The sequence below is a fragment of the Salvelinus sp. IW2-2015 genome, linkage group LG8 (assembly GCF_002910315.2).
Source record: "Salvelinus sp. IW2-2015 linkage group LG8, ASM291031v2, whole genome shotgun sequence".
NCBI classification, from domain to species: domain Eukaryota; kingdom Metazoa; phylum Chordata; class Actinopteri; order Salmoniformes; family Salmonidae; genus Salvelinus; species Salvelinus sp. IW2-2015.
In genome coordinates, this window is record NC_036848.1 from 51431834 (window position 1) to 51454046 (window position 22213).

Genomic DNA, 22213 nt, shown 5'->3' on the forward strand with positions numbered 1-22213 from the left:
TTATCATAACTCTATTTAACTTGACCACTTTTGCTACTTACTCTACATTGGGGAGCTACATTCTATCTTTATAGGTCAGGTATCACAGAAGTAATAGTAAAGGAAAGCGTGTCCTTTATTCACATGCTTGAGGCTCGATAAAAAGAAGCTAAATATACACCAAATTACCGGTAGACTTTATATACTCACCAATTACCGTCGCGGTTTTCACACCTGTCGTTCGCTGCATGGTAACACCTTCCCTTTCGGTTGGTACCTCTTCAAGTGGACAGCTCCGATCTTTGCAGCTGCGATTGCCCCGGTGCGTATCAATCGCTATGACGTCAGTTGAAAGGTAACCAGACTTGCAGGTGGGATCTAGGCTAAGTACTTACACCTCTGAGACTACGATTAGTTAAACAGATAAGTGAATGCAAGTTTGAGGTGCGGCTGATTGCACACATCATACTTCATGCTCATAAAGTAAACATTTTATGCCCTTGTTATGCATGCAGCACTGGGTTATCAAATAAAATAACTTGGTKACTTTTATCTTGAATCTTCAGGGAGTAATGCAAATTCATTCTAATGAAATGTGTTAAAAGTTGTCAAACTCATGGTGACTGACAGTCAATGAAAGATGTTTAGGACAGGGTGGAATACATACACCACTAATAAATGAGTTGTATAACAAAACACATAGCATTGTCTCCAGGTTGCTTTCATCAATGTTATGATCAGTGGTTAAGGACAGTGATGGTCAGTAAGAGGTGGGTATATTCATCCATTTAAATAATAGCCTATACAACCTGGTTAGTCAATCATGGTAAAGTTCATACTTAACCACAGGAGGTTGGTGGCACCTTAATTGTGGAAAACGGGCTCGTGTTAATGACTGGTTAATGACTGGTGTTAATGAAGTAACTGAAATACCCTAAATAGTATTTGAACCCAGGTCTGATGAATACAAGATCAATGTTGATACATAATATGTTGTTTTACAAGAAGCACAGCAAACAATGATAAATGTTTAAAATGTTTACCTTCAAACAGATCAAAAACAACAATCACTTACATGAACAGATACATTTTTAGGGGAAACTGCTTAACATACTTTTTAAAAAGTACATGAAATAATAAAAAACACCAATAAGAAATCATCACAACAAACACCTGAGAAGAAATCAAAACAAACAAAAGCGATTGTAGAAACTGCTTTTCAAGGGTTCACATCAAATTAGACGTTTTTAAAAAATATCAGAATTCAATGTCTTGTAGGGTTATTTAATTCTGATTGCTTGTTGATTGATCCAGCAGTGAATTAGAAACAAAGCCGTCTTTATGAAAAAAAGTCTCCATTACCTAATTTACATATTATGAGAGCTGTAACACAGTTGTGAAATCACAAAACCATGTCCATAATAACTAGTCAGGAAGAATAGAAACAGATGGTCGTGAGAAGGTTGTGAGAATTTAACCTTCCACCTTGTCATGAAAACCACTGTAGATGTATTTTCGAACTTTGGCTGGATTGTCAATGTACAATACCATATCTGTAAACATATAACCAGATATTACACATAGAATAGGAAGGTAATAACAATAACAATAAAATATAATAAACAACAGCATCAACAACAACAATAATACAAATATTAATAATAACAATAATAATAAAAAGTATTATTATTATTATGATAAGTAGTCATCATAAGACATAAGTAAACATCACCACAAATACACATGTAGTACACTATTGTGGCTAATTAATAACGAGTAAATTGTTATTTTGTAATCCATCTTCAGATTTAAGAAGCTTTGATAATAAACGTTGATAGGGTTTAATCTTTGTATTGTGATTCATCCTTCAGTCTGTTCTTTCTGGTGAGGTGTACAACACCATGGGGTGCTACTTCCTGCCTCTGGTGGGATGAGAATCAAAGACTGGAGCCAATAGAACGGTTATCCATCTGTAACAGACACGACTCATTCAAATCACTTCTCTTCCCCTGGGTAGAAGTTCCAGCAGGGGAGGGATTTGCTTTCACACAGGTTGGTAGATATTGAGTGCTTTCAGTCCATTCAGAGTATGTGGTCTCATTCAAGATGTCTGTTATTAAAAGCTTGACGTTACAATGTGTTCTATTTGTGATCTTTGTATCATGGAGACAGTGAATGCCAGTGTGTCCTGGGTGGCATGGTGCAATTATAAGATCTCCCAGCATGCCCCAGTATAGGATTAAACCACATGGTCAGATATCCGTGAGACATTGTCCATGTTGTTGACTTGAGTGGACAAGGATTTACGGCTGTCAGTGTTTATTCTTGTCCGTATGCCCTCTGTTTGGTTCTGACATRGGCCAAAAGAGCGACAGGAAAATGCTGCTTTGAATTCCGCTCGAAACTTCCCTGTGGAAAAAAGCTAAACTTTGTTAAACACATAACATTTTAGTAATTTAGCAGACGCTGTTATACTTACAGGAGCAATTCGGGTTAAGGGCCTTGCTCGAGGGCACATAGACAGATCTAGTTTTTTGAACCACCAACCTTTCGGTTACTGGCCCAACACTCTTCACCACTAATCAAACCTCATATGAAAGTGGTATTCTGTTGAAATTCTACCACTTAAGTATTACGTTTCTTTACCATTAAAATTGATTGAACAAGTTACCCCGGCACATCAAATCCCTCTTCCAAAGCTCCACTCTAAGTGTGTTGTGATATACTATACTGTCCAGCAGATGGGGCAATAAAATCATGAACAAAGTATTTTGAGACAAACTCACCACTTAAAAAGTTATAGATGATTGGATTTGCAGCACTGTTGGCATATATCAGCCAATGTGAGAACGTGAACCAGGCGTATACAGTCTCTCTGCTGTTTGTGTACTTAAACGTCCCAAACACTCTGCAATGACAAGGTAACATCAGTGAGACCTCATCAGTAATGACACCAAGTGTGTTGAAGCTGTAAATGGAGCTATAGCTTATTGACAGGTGTTTGCAGGGGTGGGGGGTATTAAAGAGATAGTTTAGCCTAATTTCTATTTTACCTCATTCTATGAATAAATAGCAAGTGATATATTGTCGCTGTCTGATGAAAACCTCGTAACTAAATGTTTTGCCAATTTTCATAATTATTTTACATTTATTGAAAGCAGTAACTACCCTCAATGTGCCCTGAACATTTCATGACTCTAGGACCAAGAAAATATATTCAACATAGCTTCTGAAGTTTCATCATTGTATATTAATGGGAAATTACGGTCATTCTTTCAAATTCCTGAAAAGCTTCTGTTTTGGAGAAAATAGGMTTTCATCAGACAGCAACGATATGCACCCTGAGAGACAGACATCACAAATATGTTTGCTTATCGCATTGATATAGATCAGAACATGTGTGATCTAGGTATGCTAAATTAATGCTTACAGATTACTAAATTCTCAGTATGTGATCACATTTTTCTGTAAACACAATGTTTACCAGGGACTACTGTGAATGACAACCGTTATTTGAGTCAAATGACTCATTTCCAAATCGAAACTTCTGACTCATTGAAACATCTCTATGTTGAATCCTAGAGTGTAATGGCTATTGATCCTGAAGACAGAGAGACAGAGCAGCCAAAGAGGCTGCTACCTTTTCATGATGTTGAGTACGCTGATGGGCAGGTAGCAGAGGGCAAAGACAAAGAGGACCACCATCAGCATGCGGGCTGTCTTCCTGCGGGCCCGGACCTGTTTGATCTCAGCGGACACTGTGCTGGTCCGGACCCTGGCTGACTCTCCAGGTCCTGGAGGATAAGTGGAACCCTGGAGGGACGTCCGCTTCCTCTGTAGCACAGATGACGTCCCAGGAATCTGTTAACAGAACCCACAACCCACAGCCGATCACACTGTGGTCTTTGAACAGCGTTTGCTTGACAAGCTCATTAAAACTCAAAACATTCAAAAAGCTCAATGGAAAGGATCTGAACAGTGGAGTGCATAATCTGAGAGTGCATTGTCAAATAATTGCAAGGATAATGGACACTGATAAATTGGTGACTGCATGATCTAGAAATAAATGTGGAGAATCAACAAAGAGKCAGATTGCTAAGAAACAGTGCAAATGTTGTCTGTTATCGTTCACAAACATAAATGTACATAGATACCTGTTGACACCACAGTTTATGACATATCTGGATGTATGCCAGAACCATCAGACAGAGGGGAGCGAAGTATGTGACGATGAAGAAGCAGGTGTGATACACCTTGGGGTAGACATCAGCTGTTGAGAGAATGAAATGTGACTTAACTAAATGATTGTGACATAGATGTAAATTAGAGGTGCTACCCTTACAGAAAAACCACATGATTTCACATGTGGAAAATCACATGATTTCACATGAAATGTTACATGTTACTTCATGTGAAAAAATGTTTTTGTAACCCTTCACATTGTTTCACAGGTTTTCACATGTGTAGTTCCATGTTATCACAAGTTGCTTTACATGTTTTRACATGTTATCACATTAACTTCACATAAGATCAGAGATCACATGAAAACATGTGTTTTTGGAATACTTCACTTGATCACATGTGAGATTATGTACTTTATCATAAGGGTACTGTAGGAATTGTGGTGGTAATTTGTCAAATCCAAAGGGGAAACAAACATGTCTACATTTATATACATATTTATCAGTAACATGCATGAGCTTGTAGTTACTGTGCAGGAATTTAAATTGAGTGGCAAGACAGAACTCTCCATCAAAAAGAGACATTTTTTTAAAGGGAATCATCAGATTGTGCTGAATATGGTTCCTATCACAGAAACATTCTACACTTTAAGAAATAACAATTGAATAAGTCGGCAAGTTTCCATTGACCCAAGTTCATTCAACAAACTAAACATTGCGACATGTGTAATGTAAAAGGCAGTTATAGGAGAAATGTTCTAAACATCTACTACATTTATATCTATTCAACAGAGGCGGATTTTTCTTTTGTCAAGCTTTCTTTATTGTGACAAACGATTATGGAAACGGTATTTTTCAAATAAATAATGATTGCCAAATATTTTTGAAGGTACGTTGGGCATGTGATGCCATTTCCCTTACTATAAAGCTCCACTCCACATTTAGCCTAACTCTAAATGCCTAGTGCTTGCTAAATCAATTTTTTCAACTATAAAAATTATGTTTTTTTTGCAGGACAAGACTTGTGCTGTCTATCAATAATGAATGAATTGCTTAACTTTGCTTTTCTGGTTGGCTGGATGCAAGTTCCAAGATCCAATTATTTCAGGTTTACAGGACTGCAAGTTTCACCATGGCACGGTTGGGCGATACACTGGCACATGAGAATTATTAGAATATTGCAAATATTACTAAATTCTTGCATTCTATCCATGTTAACTTTTGCGGATAACCTAAGACATGAAACAGATAGGTGGGAGCGGGCATACCAATTTACTAATGCACTCTGCCCTACATGGAAAGAGTTTGACATCACTGCTTTAGACAAACTGCTGAGCAAAAATTGCATCCTGGCAATGTAACTGTCCCCATACAACTTAAATGATAACTTTTGCATTTCAGAGATGTGAGTCATGAGTAATACCACGTTCACGTGCTAGTCAGAACTAAAAAAACMTAGAAATGTCCGACTTGCTAACGGGTTGTAGTTATATACGTGATGTGTTCAACAAGTTAGAAAGTCTAACATTTCCGAGTTCTGAATAGCATGCGAACGTGGCATAAGTCTGAGATGCAGGTACTGTACATATACTACATGTGGACACCTGCTCGTTGAACATCTCATTTCAATATCATGGGCGGTAARACGGAGTTGGTCCCCCCTTTTAGATATAACAGCCTCCACTCTTCTGGGAAGACTTTCCACTAGATGCTGGATCATTGCTGCGGGGACTTGCTTCCATTCAGCCCTTGCTTTGTGCATGGGGGTATTATCATGCTGAAAAAAGAAAGTGCCTTCCCCAAACTGTTGCCACAAAGTTGGAAGTACAGAATTGTCTAGAATGTCATTGTATGCTGTAGCGTTAACATTTCCCTTCACTGGAACTAAGGGGCCTACCCCAAACCATTATTCCTCCTCCACCAAACATTACAGTTGGCACTATGCATTCGGGCAGGTAGTTTTCTCCTGGTATCCGCCAAACCCAGATTCCTCCATCAGACTGCCAGATGGTGAAGCATGATTAATCACTTCAGAGAACGCGTTTCCACTGCTCCAGAGTCCAATGGCGGTGAGCTTTACACCACTCCAGCCGACGCTTGGCATTGCGCATGGTGATCTTAGGCTTGTGTGTGGCTGCTCAGCCATGGAAACCCATTTCATGAAGCTCCTGATGAACAGTTATTGTGCTGACGTTGCTTCCAGAGGCAGTTTGGAACTCGGTAGTGAGTGTTTCACAGACGATTTTTACATGCTACGCGGTTCAGCATTCGGCAGTCCCATTCTGTMAGCTTGTGTGGCCTACCACTTCGCGGCTGAGCTGTTGTTGCTCCTAGATGTTTTCACTTCACAATAACAACCCTTCAGTTGACCAGGGCAGCTCTAGCAGGGGAGAAATTTGACAAACTGACTCGTTGGAAAGGTGACATCCTATGACTGTGCCACGTTGAAAGTCATTGAGCTCTTCAGTAAGGCCATTCTACTGCCWATGTGTGTCTATGGAGATTGCATGGCTGCGTGCTCGATTTTATACACCTTTCATCAATGGATGTGGCTGAAATAGCCGAATCCACTAATACTTTTGCCATGTAGGATCTTAATTTGAGCCAGTTTGSTACAGCACGAAAATAATCCTGCAGCCACAGGAAATGTAAAKTATTATATGGATTTTATACAATGGCATTGTTGAATACTCGTTTCTGATTGGCTTGAAGGGCATTCTAGAGCATACATTATTTCCCTGTAAAGCACGGAATATCCGCATGGTTGAATTTAATGGCAATAGTTCCTTCTTACATGTTTTATGTTTGACCTGCTTTTGAAAGCAAAAGTCGAATTGAAAACATTATTGACATCGGTGAATATCATTTTCATAACAGCAAGCTAGGACTGATGGTTTGATTAGCTAAACTAGCAAGTCTATTTGTTTGGTTACCAAGGCAAATGAAAACATTTCTAGTGGCAAATGTGTTAAATTATAGCCATGGTATACTGTAAAAGGGACAATCAACCGGGGCTCTATGCGTTCTCTGGAAAAAATGCCTTCCACGTCGTCCATTATTTTCCATAGAATGCATATGCCGCTCGCTGATTATCCCTTACATAATGCATGGACATTTTACACTTCAAATACACTTACAAGTTTTAAATGTCATGCATCAAATTAAGATCCTACAGCAAATTAAGATCCTACGTCTGTAGATGTCAACCTTTAAAGTTGAGAGTTTGCATGAGGACACATTCCTGCAAAGGTTTTCCACCCAAAAACGAATTTGAGAGATGGAGAACTTTCATCTCGCTCATTTAATCGATAGCCTTGACACATTCATTTATTTTCTATCTAAACAATTGTGCTGCCAATAGTTGTATGGTTTTCTGTGAAAGAGTATTTGTCTGTAGCAATCAAGAGGCATCCAAGCCTCTTTTATCGGATAACCTGCAAAGTCATCCCTCAATGCATTCCAAGTATTTTTCAACTGTCTGACCCTGAATCATTCAGTAGAACAGATAAATGGGAGGCTGGTGATGGGAGGACAGCTCATAATAATGAATGGAATGGAAAACCAGGTCTTTGATGTGTTRGATATTTTTWCATTTATTCCATTCCAGCCATTACTATGAGCCTGTCCTCCCCATTTAAWGTGCTACCATCCACCACTGCCTTAAACATACAGTCTGGTTAGATAGTCGTTTTTTCCTATCAAAGGAAGACAGTGACTTGTTTTCAATATTGTGTCAACATGAATGTTACATTTGTATAACTCATTGAGTAGAATTCAAAAGGTACCCGCCCATGTAGAAAACATGTAGGAGGCTGGGATAGAACACTCAACCATGTAGAAAGAACTTGCAAGAGGCCCAAATAGAAAACATATTGTTGCTATGTAATTACATGCTGACAGTAGATGACGGTACAGTATGAAGCTGAAACCTATGCTTTCTGTTTGCATCTTAGATCTGCACCTTTTTGTGTTCATGTCAAGTATGTAATTAAACACCAATAGCATTTTATCTCTGCCTCCTGCATGTTTTTTTCTGCATGGTTTGAGTGTGAGTACCTTTTGAATTCTACTTAGTTATTCCCTAGTTATCCCCACACTTAGTATATGATTAGAATACTATACAGCAGCGGATTAATGACATTTGGATACTGGTCTCACACAGCTTCAGAATCCCTTCAAGGAAAACCCCACAATCTTTAGGTATTTGTTTCATTAGTCCATTATTGATTTAGTCCCAAAATGTTTTTCATGTCAGCAATCAAGTTTTCAAGATACAGTATATAACTTTCAAAATTCAGAAATACAGCTGGTATGATGCATTTTGCATCATATGATGCTGCACTTTTCTGTATTTTGAAAGTTATATATCTTGAAAACTTGATTGCTGACATGAAAAACATTTTGAGACTATATGAACATTGGATTAATGAAACAAATACRAATAGATAGTCTTTCGGTGGAATTTTCCTTTAAGAGTGATGTCAACACAGCAGACACTACAGTATATAACATTACAGATGTTTTTTTCTAATGCTCCTATGAAATATTGATTCCATCAGAAAAGAACGAGCACATTTGTGTAGCTGGTGTAGTGTAACACAAATTATAAACCGGGTGGTTCGAGCCCTGAATGCTGATTGGCTGAAAGCCGTGGTATATCACGGGTATGACAAAAAAAATATTATCATTGTTCTAATTACATTGATAACCAGTTTATAATAGCAATAAGGCACCTCGGGTGTTTGTGGTGTATGGCTAAGGGCTGTATCCAGGCACTCTGCGTTCCGTCATACGAAAGAACAGCCCTTAGCCGTGGTATATTGTCCATATACCACACCCTCTCTGAACTTATTGCTTAATTATTCCCCATCTGACAACAGCTCCGGGAGGTTTAGTCACAAGAACTGAAATATGCCTGTCGCCTTTGGTCCAGACCTTGGTTCAAACAGTGACTGTTTACTAGAGGCTGCCTGGAATGCTAAATGGGCAGGCTTAATACTTTTGGGACTACTCCAGTGGAGTACTCAATTGTTTCAGGCATTCTCAATCAAGCTTAATCCAGCAGAGTTAGAGTATTAGAAATTGGTCTGGTCTGGGGTTACAGTGCCTTGGCGAGTTCCTATGGCATTGAGAGGAGGGATTTTGTGGATGCCCGCCTACCTCCCCAGCGCTCTTCACACACAGTGAAAAGGCTGGTTTTGTTGGTGAGCTCAGGGAGCAGGCTGCTGCACTCCATCACGATGGCCTGGGGGATCATGATGACACAGGAAACCCCCCAGATGAGGAGGATACTCTTGCGGGCGCGCCTGGCCGTGCTTTTGAACATCAGCGGGTGGCAGATTGCGTACCAGCGGTCGAGAGCAATGCAGCTCAGAGTCAAGACTGACACAGATACGGAGATTGTCTGGGAGATTGAAAAAGAGGATGTCCAGTTAATTGAAGCACAAAGTGAAGCAGTACAAAAAGTACTACACTTAATATATACCTGCTGAGAGAAAATCTGGGATTTCCCTTGGGCAAACAAAATAATACTTTCTCTTCATTATTGTGAAGAAGAGAAGAAGAAAATGACTGTTCTTTTTTATCTATTTTCTCATTTAAAAGACTTCTCAATATGAATATTCTGTCACTGCCAGCAGAAAAACATTGATGGACAGGGAAAATTGGCTGATCTAGATGTTGACAGGGGCAACCATTTTCCCCCAGGACGATTACACCCAACCTCCCCCAAGGCATCAACTATTTATATGGACTAATTAGAATTGGTATGATGTGAAGCAGAATGGTAAGGCAACCCTTAGAGACCACACACACCGCACCGAATGTTGATCTGCCATTCGTTCGGCGCAGTATTTTTTTAYGGACCACCCACGGGTGGACATCTGACTGCTGACATTTTCGCACGATTCTGTAGAATGTAGAATCGACTTGCACTTGGTTTGAAAATGATGGCCYGCACTCTGTTCAGAGGTGCTAAGTACTCTTAGCTTTTGTTAGAAGCGCAGAGATAATTGACTGTCAGGTATTATAATTATATATTATATATATATGTATAGTATATATGATGAAGTCTGACTAACTACCATAACCAAAGGATGATTACAATATAAACATTTATATGTATCGTGCTACTAGACCTTAGTGCTGCCTTTGATACCATCGATCACCACATTCTTTTGGAGAGATTGGAAACCCAAATTGGTCTACACGGACAAGTTCTGGCCTGGTTTAGATCTTATCTGTCGGAAAGATATCAGTTTGTCTCTGTGATTGGTTTGTCCTCTGACAAATCAACTGTACATTTCGGTGTTCCTCAAGGTTCCGTTTTACGACGACTATTGTTTTCACTATATATTTTACCTCTTGGGGATGTCATTCGAAAACATAATGTTAACTTTCACTGCTATGCGGATGACACACAGCTGTACTTTTCAATGAAACATGGTGAAGCCCCAAAATTGCCCTCGCTAGAAGCCTGTGTTTCAGACATAAGGAAGTGGATGGCTGAAAACGTTCTACTTTTAAACTCGGACAAAACAGAGATGCTTGTTCTAGGTCCCAAGAAACAAAGAGATCTTCTGTTGAATCTGACAATTCATCTTGATGGTTGTAAAGTCGTCTCAAATAAAACTGTGGAGGACCTCGGCGTTACTCTGGACCCTGATCTCTCTTTTGACGAACATATCAAGACTGTTTCAAGGACAGCTTTTTTCCATCTACGTAACATTGCAAAAATCAGAAATTTTCTGTCCAAAAATGATGCAGAAAAATGTATCCATGCTTTTGTTTACTTCTAGGTTAGACTACTGCAATGCTCTACTTTCCGGCTACTCGGAATAAAGCACTAAATTAAACTTCAGTTAGTGCTAAATACGGCTGCTAGAATCCTGACTAGAACCAAACAATTTGATCATTATTACTCCAGTGCTAGCCTCCCTACACTGGCTTCTTGTTAAGGACAAGGGCTGATTCAAGGTTTTACTGTTAAACTAACAAAGCGTTACATTTACATTTAAGTCATTTAGCTGACGCTCTTATCCAGAGCGACTTAACAAATTGGAAAGTTCATACATTTTCAATCCTGGTCCCCCTGGGGAATGAACCCACAACTCCTGGCGTTGCAAGCGCCATGCTCTACCAACTGAGCACACGGGACCATGGGCTTGCTCCTACATGGGCTTGCTCCACCTATCTTTCCGAGTTGGTCCTGCCGTACATACCTACACGTACGCTACGGTCACAAGACGCAGGCTAGGAATTTCTAAGCAAACAGCTGGAGGCAGGGGCTTTCTCCTATGATCTCCATTTTTATGGAATGGTCTGCCTACCCATGTGAGAGACACAGACTCGGTCTCAACTTTTAAGTCTTTATTGAAGACTCATCTCTTCAGTGGTCATATGATTGAGTGTAGTCTGGCCCAGGAGTGTGAAGGTGAACGGAAAGGCTCTGGAGCAACGAACCGCCCTTGCTGTCTCTGCCTGGCCGGTTCCCCTCCTCCACTGGGATTCTCTTACCTCTCAACCCTATTACAGGGGCTGAGTCACTGGCTTACTGGTGCCTTTCATTGCCGTCCCTAGGAGGGGTGCGTCACTTGAGTGAGGTTGAGTCACTGACGTGATCTTCCTGTCTGGGTTGGCGCCCCCCCTTGGGTTGTGCCGTGGCGGAGATCTTTGTGGGCTATCTCGCCTTTGTCTCAGGATGGTAAGTTGGTGGTTGAAGATATCCTTTAGTGGTGTGGGGCTGTGCTTTGGCAAGTGGTGGGGGTATATCCTTCCTGTTTGGCCCTGTCTGGGGGTATCATCGGATGGGCCACAGTGTCTCCTGACCCCTCCTGTCTCAGCCTCCAGTATTTATGCTGCAGTAGTTTATGTGTCGGGGGCCTAGGGTCAGTTTGTTATATCTGGAGTACTTCTCCTGTCTTATCCGGTGTCCTGTGTGAATTTAAGTATGCTCTCTCTAATTCTCTCTTTCTTTCTCTTCTTCCTTTCTCTCTCTCGGAGGACCTGAGCCCTAGGACCATGCCTCAGGACGACCTGGCATGATGATTCCTTGCTGTCCCCAGTCCACCTGGCCGTGCTGCTGCTCCAGTTTCAACTGTTCTGCCTGCGGCTATGGAACCCTGACCTGTTCACGGACGTGCTACCTGTCCCAGACCTGCTGTTTTAAACTCTCTAGAGACCATTTTACTCCTGATGGTGTCTGACTTGCTGCACCTCGACAACTACTGTGATTATTATTATTTGACCATGCTGGTCATTTATGAACATTTGAACATCTTGGCCATGTTCTGTTATAATCTCCACCCGGCACAGGCAGAAGAGGACTGGCCACCCCTCATAGCCTGGTTCCTCTCTAGGTTTCTTCCTAGGTTTTGGCCTTTCTAGGGAGTTTTTCCTAGCCACCGTGCTTCAACACCTGCATTGCTTGCTGTTTGGGGTTTTAGGCTGGGTTTCTGTACAGCACTTTGAGATATCAGCTGATGTACGAAGGGCTATATGAATACATTTGATTTGATTTGATGATGAATCTGAGTTTACACAATAGACACACAAAAAAAAACGGCATTACTGTTGATATGGCGAAATACTATCAAAGTATGGGGGCCCTAGTCTATATTCAACAGGTCTATACTCAACATTCTCAGCATTTTTATTTTATTTTACTAGGCAAGTCAGGTAAGAACAAATTCTTATTCACAATGAAAATAAAATAACCGTCACAACCATTTTGTTTTTGTGGAGCGAACAGCTAACTTTAGACGTGACGACCGGGCATTCGTGCGGTTGAGTTTGTTTCTACGGTATTGATGCAATAATTTCCATGGTAATTTAGAATGTTCATTCAAATGATGTTAACTGATGTGGCTCATGCAATCAAATTAATTTGTTTGTAATGTCAGTTGAGTTGAACCAACAAATCACAGCGGTCGTCACTAGTTATCACAGCCACAAAGTCATAAACCCTGCCTATTTCTTCAATTTATCTTCTTAAAATGTATGTTGCATTTRAGCAGATGCACTTATCCAGAGCAACCTKCAGTAGTGAGTGCATACATTTTTGTACTGCTCCCCCATGGGAATTAAACCTACAACCCTGAGTATGGAAGCGCAATGCTCTACCAACTGAGCCAGCCACACAAAACCTAACCGTCTCCTGTTAACCTGTTAACCTGTTAACCTAACCGTCTAACTGTTAACCTGTTAACCTAACCGTCTCACTGTTAACCTTATGCCTATCCCTAACCTTAAATTAAGACCAACCCAACGGCCAACAGTCCACCCATTATGCGATCCTTGACTTGAATGGGGACGCCCGTTATATTCATTCTATTTCTATGGCAGCACATGCAGACAGGAGCGGAGGAGAGGAGAAAATGTGCATCTTTAAAAAATTATGTGTTTTGGTTGTTATTTTTTGCTATTCAAACYGTTATGACGTGACTCRGGTCATTCGGCTGACGAATAACCGTCATCCGAAATTCCATGACCCTCACAGCCCAAAATGTTGATTTTTACTCATCACAGTGATATGAATCTACCAGCCATTTTCTGTTATCCTTGTTTCCTCTGTCGGTTTAGAGTGGTGGGATTTATGATTATATTAACCATAACACTTTCAAGAGATAATTTGGCAACTTCATATTAATAAAAAGAAAGACATCACAAATCTGGAAACGATATGGGGCTTGTGTATTTTTTACAGTCGTTTTAGATTGTGTCATATAGCTGGATCTGCAAAACAGACAGCCTGGGCCTTTTACATTTCAGACTAGCTTATCCAGAGCGACTTACAGAAGTAGTAAGTGCATACAGCTTAATCCTTCTTTCATACTGGTCSTCTGTGTGAATCAAACCCACAACCCTGGCACTGCGAGCACTATGCTCTACCAAATGAGCTACYCGSGACTGTTTTTGACATTAGACTACTTTTTATGGTTTAAAACAGCTGACACACTTTGATCTTAGAGTGTTATGTTCTTTTCATATCTGCAGCCATTACTCAAATATCAATTAGAGCCTGTAGACAGTAGAGGAGCTGTGAGAATTACAATTGAGGCCATCTGATTGACGATGGGGGATATTTTCAGCTCTCTCATTAACATCCTATAGCCAATGGACACATCAAATTMGCCCTACAGCTGTTACAGCTATTCCAATTTACCTCAGACATGCTTCACACAGCCATTAGAAGAGGCACGATGTACACACAGTGTTGTAGTAAATATTGGAGTAACTAATGAAATGTCAACGAAGTTTGTGCAGCATTTACAGATGACCTTCCTTGGGAAAGCACTTTTGACACACTGCAAGTAGGCCAGGGGAGAAAACCAGTTTAATATTCTGCTTCTTCAGCTCATCAGGTAAAGGTTTTATAAATGGTTTTAATTGATCTCTTGATGGGGTGAGYTAGACCACCAGCTGCCTCTCCTCTGTTGGTAATTGTAGTCCTCTCAACACGGTCTTTCAGGCAGACATGAATGATAAGACAGTAATTCAGTCCAGGACCTTACTGATAGGACTCCCGGCGTTTGTCTGTGGGTTTTGGATGCAGTCCAGTGTTAAATAAATCCAAAGATCAGCTACCCTGATAAACCCTTTCTCAATCTCCTGACCACTTATTATATTTGTCAACAGGCAGCATTGCAAAAATGTAAGGGCACTATCCACTATATTTGTCCCCAGCATGAATGCAAAATAATATGAGTCACAAATGGATGAGAGGCTGTCTTTAGATCATTTCAATGTTATTTTCTCAACGGTTAGGCAATCAGATGTTTGATTGATAAAGTATGTTTGATTGATAAAGTATGCCCCCATTTAACATGAAAATAAACTGAGACTGAAGAAAGGTCATTTTGTTTAGACTTTAGAGCTTTTCATAAAACTTTTAAAAAAGGCTAACATTTTAGACAATATCCTCATATCCTTGGACTAGCCAGAATCCAACATTCATTAATTTCTTCTCTGTAATCGGAACGGTGCTATGCCAGAATGTGGACAGTCAGAGCCCAGTGCAGTGTATGGCTGGGAAAACATACCTCAGTCCAYTGATGGAATATGTCAATGTGCTCCTAATTCTCCTGAAATTATGAATGGTGAATTGAGAAGATTGGAAAACTGCTAGTTTTTTTATTAAACTGCATGCTGGGCTAGCTAATGCTATAGCAGCCAATTGGATTCCTTGAAAATGCATTGGGGTGAGTAGTTAACATAAGTGTTGTGGAATCCAATGGGTTGCTTTCATAGCCATGGAAAGTAGGGGTGCTGAGGGTGCTGCAGTACCCCTGAAAAATCTATACAAAACAAAATAATAATATATATTTTTTAAATTACAAAAATGTATTCACAAAAGTAGTGCACTGGGCCTTAACTAGTCCTGTATTAGCAGACTGATATAAATTATTAAATCATATAATAATCTGACATACCCAAATCTAACTGCCTGAAGCTCAAATCTAACTGCCTGTAGCTAATGACATACCCAAATCTAACTGCCTGTAGCTCAGGACCTGATGCAAGGATATGCATATTCTTGATACCATTTGAAAGGAAACACTTTCAGGTTTTTGGAAATGTGAAATTAATGTAGGAGAATATAACACATTAGATCTGGTAACAGATAACACAAACAAAAAAACATGTYTTTTCTATTATTGTTTTTGATCCATCATCTTTGAAAGGCCATAACACAATATTGCAGTTTAGCCGCAATTTAGATTTTGGCCACTAGATGGCAGCAGTGTGTGTGCAAAGTTTCAGATTGATCCAGTGAAGCATAGCCATACTGGACAATATTTTGTATCAAGTCTGCCCAAATGTGCCGAATTGGTCAATTGATACATAACTAATTGGTCAAAGTACATAACTATAGAGAAAATACAAAAATMATATGGTAATACACATTTAAGTTTACACACTCCCAGGAATATCATACATGACGGATCATTAGCTTCTACACTAACTTTCACACATCTAGATGGCCGGGCAGGGTGGGTGTGGAGCCAGAGACAGCAGGGGTTCAAAACTGTAGAACCCAGTTCCTACATTTGAATATAAAATGGATTTTATCAAACAAAACTATGCTACATTTTATCTCTGAGACCCTCAGGATGACAAATCAGAGCAAGACTACTGAATGTAAGTACATGATTTACCTTCAGAGGTGAATGTATCAGATCAGTTACCGTGGTACGTTTGTTGTTGTTGTGCACTCTCTTCAAACAACAGCATAGTATTTTTTCACTGTAATAGCTACTGTAAATTGGACAGTGCAGTTAGATTAACAAGAATTTAAGCATTCTGCCCATATAAGACATGTCTGTGTCCTGGAAGGTTTGCTGTTACTTACAAACGTCACGCTAATCACATAGCTCAACTGTCCCGGTGTAGGGACACCTATCCCATAGAGTAGAATAGCAGTATTTCAATCTTACTGTATCATTTTTGGTAATGGGATAATTAGGTYTACAGCACCTTATCCCATCTCAGGATTGAGGTACGTTTTCTGTGCCATATCTCACGTTGGCTCCGCGGTGTCCTTATCATGGCAGCCTGCCGTTCAGACCATACAGGGAAGATGTAATTACAGTGGCTGTAAGGTCTGAATCTTTAGGCTAATCCTCTGACACACAGATTGGCATAGGATTCTGCCCCATATGGCTGAGTGGATGTTCCATCACACTGGATCAAAAGAGAATTATGATGTTGATCCATTGAAGACTAAGCCCATGGCAGTTGAGCTGGGAAAGCAAAATACTTTCCCATGGCACAAGGATCACCACGGGGTCCCTTCAAAGAATACTGTTCAGTACCCTGGAGTTCCGTACCAACTATCAAGCTTGAAGTTGCAAGCGGTACCAGTACCGGAGCGCCAAGTCTGGGACCAAAAGGCTCCTAGACAGCTTCTACCCCAAACCAGAAGACTGCTGAGCAGTTCATCAGATGGCTACCCTGACTATTTGCATTGACCCCGTTTTTTCTCATAATTTGTATTTTCTTTGCACTGACATTCTTCCACTGGCTCTATGCACACTCCACTGACTCTACCCACACACTCACACTCATACTACACTGACACTCCAACACACACACACACACACACACACACACACACACACACACCACACACACACACACACAACACACACACACCACACACACCACACACACACACACACACACACAAACACACACACACACACACCACACACACACACACAACACACCACACACACACACCACATACTACACTGACACTCCAACACACACACACTCCACACTCCACTACACCACACACACACACACACACACAACACACACACACACACACACACACACACACACACACACACACACACACACACACACACACACACACACACACACACACACACACACACACACACACACACACACACACACACACACTCACACTCACACACAACTTCAACATTTCAACATCATCAAATCACCTCTGCTTAGTCTAATACCGATCAACTAAAAGATTACCAAATACTATATTAGTCCAATCAACTTAAGCTAAATATGATGTCTCTGTCCATGCCATGGTTCTGATTTGTGTGTATGTGTGCGCTCCTGCAAGTAGAAAAAACATGTTGACTCACCCTTCTTGCAGAGAAACGCCAATGCCATCCTCCTCTCTTTCATGTTGATGAAAGGGTCTATGAGGCTCTCATACAGTACACACTTTTATTTGTTTTGTCCTACAGTACATACGCTCACACACACAAAACACACACACACATGCATATTGACGCCACACACTCACACATTGGCACACATTCACACTCTTCACATACGCTGCTGCTACTCTGTTCATTAATGTATCCTGATTGCCTAGTCACTTTTACCCCTACCTACCTACATATTACCTCAATAACCTCAACTACCTCGTAACCCTGCACAATGACTCGGTACCAGTACTCCTTGTATATAGTCTCGTTATTGTTATTATATTGTGTTACCCATTTCCTTATTTATTTATTTTTTGCTKATCTTTTCTTACTTTTTAACTCTGTGTTGTTGGTAAAGGGCTTGTACCTAAGCTTTTCARGGTAAAGTCTACACCTTTTGCAGTTCTGTGTAACTCAATTAGTAGAGCATTGTGCTTACAACGCCAGGGTTGTGGGTTTYATTCCTGCAGTGGACCAGTACAAAAATGTATGCAGTCATCTGGATAAGAGCATKTTTTAAAATGTAAATGTATTTAGCACATGTGACAAATGAAATATTATTTGATTTMAATATAAAGTGAAAGTTGGGAAATGTGAAAATAAAAACCTTGAGACATCCTCTTACCTGTAAGTAAGGCAGTATTTTACAAAGAGTGTTTCCAAAGAACCATGTTTCTGTAATGTCTACCACAAGACTTGCCGGGAGACAGGTGATGGTGACCAGGACATCAGCAAAGGAGAGATTCACAATGAAACAGTTGGTCACTGTGCGCATGTGATGGTTTTTCCACACTGCAAAACAAACTGACAACAAGACACAACCAAGGACTGCTGCTGTTAGGAATAGAGGGAGACATCAATGACTTTAATTGGTTTAAATCAAATGCAATACAACACACAGCACACACCTGAATAACAGAYCCTGAATAACACCTGAATAACAGAACCTGAATAACACCTGAATAGCAGCACCTGAATAACACCTGAATAACAACTATCAATTGCATAATCAATATGAAGGTATTACAAATTAACCTGTTGTCCTGTTATGTCACTTACATGTCAGTTGGTGATTATGAAAAGGGCAGTCAAACAACATCGTATAATAGTGACTCATTTAATCTACAATAAGCCTACATCTGTAACAAGACTGTCATAAACAAATTTCTTATTTACTCCAAAATAATGTGGAATGTAAAAATAAGGGATATGAACACAGTAAACATAGCCTACTTTCAGTATCCACAGGGTATGTGGACAGGTTTAAAAAAAACTCAGGAGAGTTAAACATATTGAACAGGTTTCTCGTTTTCAAAGGTTCCCCAGCCTGCAGTGAATCATTCCATTCTCCAAAGCTGCTCTTCAAAAAGCACAGAACGCTCCTCCTGCCTTATATACACAACGTACCCTCACTACAGACACGTGTATTATAAATGGCAAATAAACCAGTCTCATTCACAAACAGCTCATGAAGAATGAGTAAAATCGTGCCCTAAACTTTGGGTAAAGCGTCTTCGGTGATGGCTGTTGAACACTGCCTTTCAGTCCACAGCAAAATGTCTTGCACTATTTTGTATTTAACTAGGCAAGTTAGATAAGAACAAATTCTTAACTACAATGACAGCCTACACCGGCCAAACCCAGACAACACTGTGCCAATTGTGCACCACCCTATGTGACTCCCAATCACATGTGATAGAGCCTGGATTCAAACCAGGGACTGCACTGAGACGCAGTGCCTTAGACCGCTGCGCCAATCGGGAGCCCGATCAACACAAGCGAACAGCACTGCCATAGTAACAAGAGAAGCTGCACGCTGAGAAAATTAGATTGATTGTAGGCTACTTGAAAACATTGTCAAATTATGCCAGTATTGTCAGCACCGAAAACATTGTTTAGAATCAATTAAGACATTTAATTAAGACCATTAACAATAATTTAATGAGCATATAGTTTCATAATAGCAGTTATTAAGGGCTAGATTAAATTGTATGTAAATATGATATGTTTAAGCAGTATCTTAAGTGTCTTGATAAGATACTGCCCGAGAATCATCTACTTGTAAAGGGACTATGTTAATGCAGTAGACTTGATTTATTCCACAGGCATCTTATTCTGAACTAGAAGCATAGGCCTAATAAGGATGTTCCAAAAATATTTTATTGACAATTTCTAATATGCCCTCAACTATATTTGTCAAGTATTATTAACAGCTTTAAACGGAAAACGACCGTTTAAAGAGAATGCTACAGAGAAGTGCTACAGCACTTTGATTGCGGTTTATCACTTTACAGGTCCCATGGTTTATCATTTTCCCTGTCGAGTGTCGCATGCACATCCAAATAAGACAGATGCCCATGCATGTCCGCACTCGGGATAATGTCTTTATTTTGCGCTTCCCAAATACATTCGATTGTCAGTCACCTCTTGTTTAGAAGGTAGTCTACTGATACTAAATTAGTGAACACCAAATGAATATAATAATAATATTAATAATAATATATGTAATAKATAGCCTACATTCGACTCACCAGTAGCCTAACTTCTATAAAACTACCATCATGTTCAATGAAGCCCAGATAACTTTGAGGACTTGATCTAATGCCKTACACTTTAAAATGAGGATGACATTTTAGAAATTATACTGGCTCAATTAATCCAACCTGCGCCAAAACCTTCACCAAAACTTACCTAGTGTGTTTCCAAGGAGAGAAACAAAAAAAACAAGTATGTATCCTACAATAAGAACCCACTCATATTGCTTGGGATGCAAATATTCCCTCCAGATATACTTCAGCAGTTCATCGTCGTCATCGATGCTAGAGTATGGGTGTAATTCCGTGGTGCAAGGCTCATGCGAAGGGGGTGAACATTCTCCACAATCCGAATTCACTGTGATCCCCGACATCCTTCAATAGTTGGAAGTGTTTACGGTCTTTTTAGTGTCCATTCAGCGCGCCTGGAACGAGCAACAGACTATCGGGTTTAACGTCTGCTAATAGAATGGCTATGCACCAGATCTGAATCGCTTTGGCATCGTCAACGTGACCATCTCTCCAAAGCAGGGATCATGCAAGGCAAGAAACCAATCAGAAAATTCCTTGTTGACAAAAAAGAGAGGGGGGGGTTAATTCCACAAATATCAGAAGCCCTGTCATAAAACACAAGTGATTGCATGAGGAATTGAGGAGACCAGATTTGATGACTTCATCAAATAACATTATTTTTAATAGAAAGATGTGATATACAAATGTGTAACAATCAACTGAAAAAGGTCTCAGTGGAGGGTCCTGATCGTTACCTTATRGAAGCAAAGTAAGACCAGAGTTGAAGTCAGATCTTTGTCTTGGGAAAAAGTTAGAAAAAGTCACCAGGAAGCAGAAGTGGACAATTAACCACTCTGACAGGAGAGGGATGTCCATCACATTTGTTTATAAACCAATATAAATATAGTGCAGGGGTAGACCACCCTGTTCCCAAAGTGCCACAGATAATGGAGGATTATGTCCCAACTCGGCACCACACCAGACCAACTGAGCTAATCAGTTCAGTGATCAACATTTTAAATTCAACACGCCTGGTCTTCCATGTTGGTTAAAACAAAAACATGAATTCAGGAGCAGGGTTGCCTAGCCTTGGACAAGTGGTTCCCTATATATAAATCACTGGTACGCAACAGCATATTGACGGCATTGTCTGARAGCATGTTGTTTCCAGGTTGGGGGTTTTCCATTATATTGAAAGATAATGGGCCAGGACCGAGTTTGGGAAACCCTGAGCTAGCTGTTCATTAATCCCCAAAATTGTCTACAGCGGTTGATTGGGATCACATACCCCAGCGGTTTGAAATTGGTTTGGCACCTATCATTAAACTTGGCCAGAGCCTCATGCACTCCTGCATGTTTACTGGCGGTGAGGGACTGGCACTCCCTCTTAGAAGCCTCTGAGCACTTCAACTTGATGCTGAGGTACTCTAAAGGAAGAGCACCCTGTGCTGAAAACTGTATCTTCCTGTTTTCATACAGACAAGTATAGTTTGTGTGTGAGTTCAACCCAGTATCACAGATTATTGTAAAATAGACACGGCTGCATTATGAAGAAAGAAAGAAAACTTATACACAAGAAAAGTGTACTTTTTCTTGTGCCTGTCACGAATTTCGAATAAGTAATTAATGTTTATTTCACAATAAGCTGTGATAGTTTTGGTGAGTTCTGGTGGGTCTTCGCGCTTCAGCAAACAAAAGAAAAGGAGGGGTGCTTGACAACAATGACAACTAGAAAAGGAAGTTTCAGTAGAAACTTTGTGTGCTTGKTTAGCTGCCTGAAAGTAAAATTATTAATGGTAGTGGAAGAAGTTTA

At 40.2% G+C, this 22213-nt stretch overlaps 1 protein-coding gene across 1 annotated transcript; it reads right to left on the reverse strand.

The window, feature by feature from the left end:
* Positions 1-1002: 1002 nt before the first annotated feature.
* hcrtr2 (hypocretin (orexin) receptor 2) lies at positions 1003-20922 on the reverse strand. Its single transcript, XM_023993645.2, has 7 exons — positions 20546-20922; positions 18480-18658; positions 9321-9564; positions 4134-4249; positions 3620-3840; positions 2766-2887; positions 1003-2388 (listed from the first exon to the last, which is right to left on the reverse strand). Exons 1-7 carry the CDS (start codon positions 20760-20762, stop codon positions 2219-2221), a joined length of 1269 nt encoding a protein of 422 aa, XP_023849413.1. The 5' UTR covers positions 20763-20922; the 3' UTR covers positions 1003-2218.
* Between the last annotated feature and the right edge of the window lie 1291 nt (positions 20923-22213).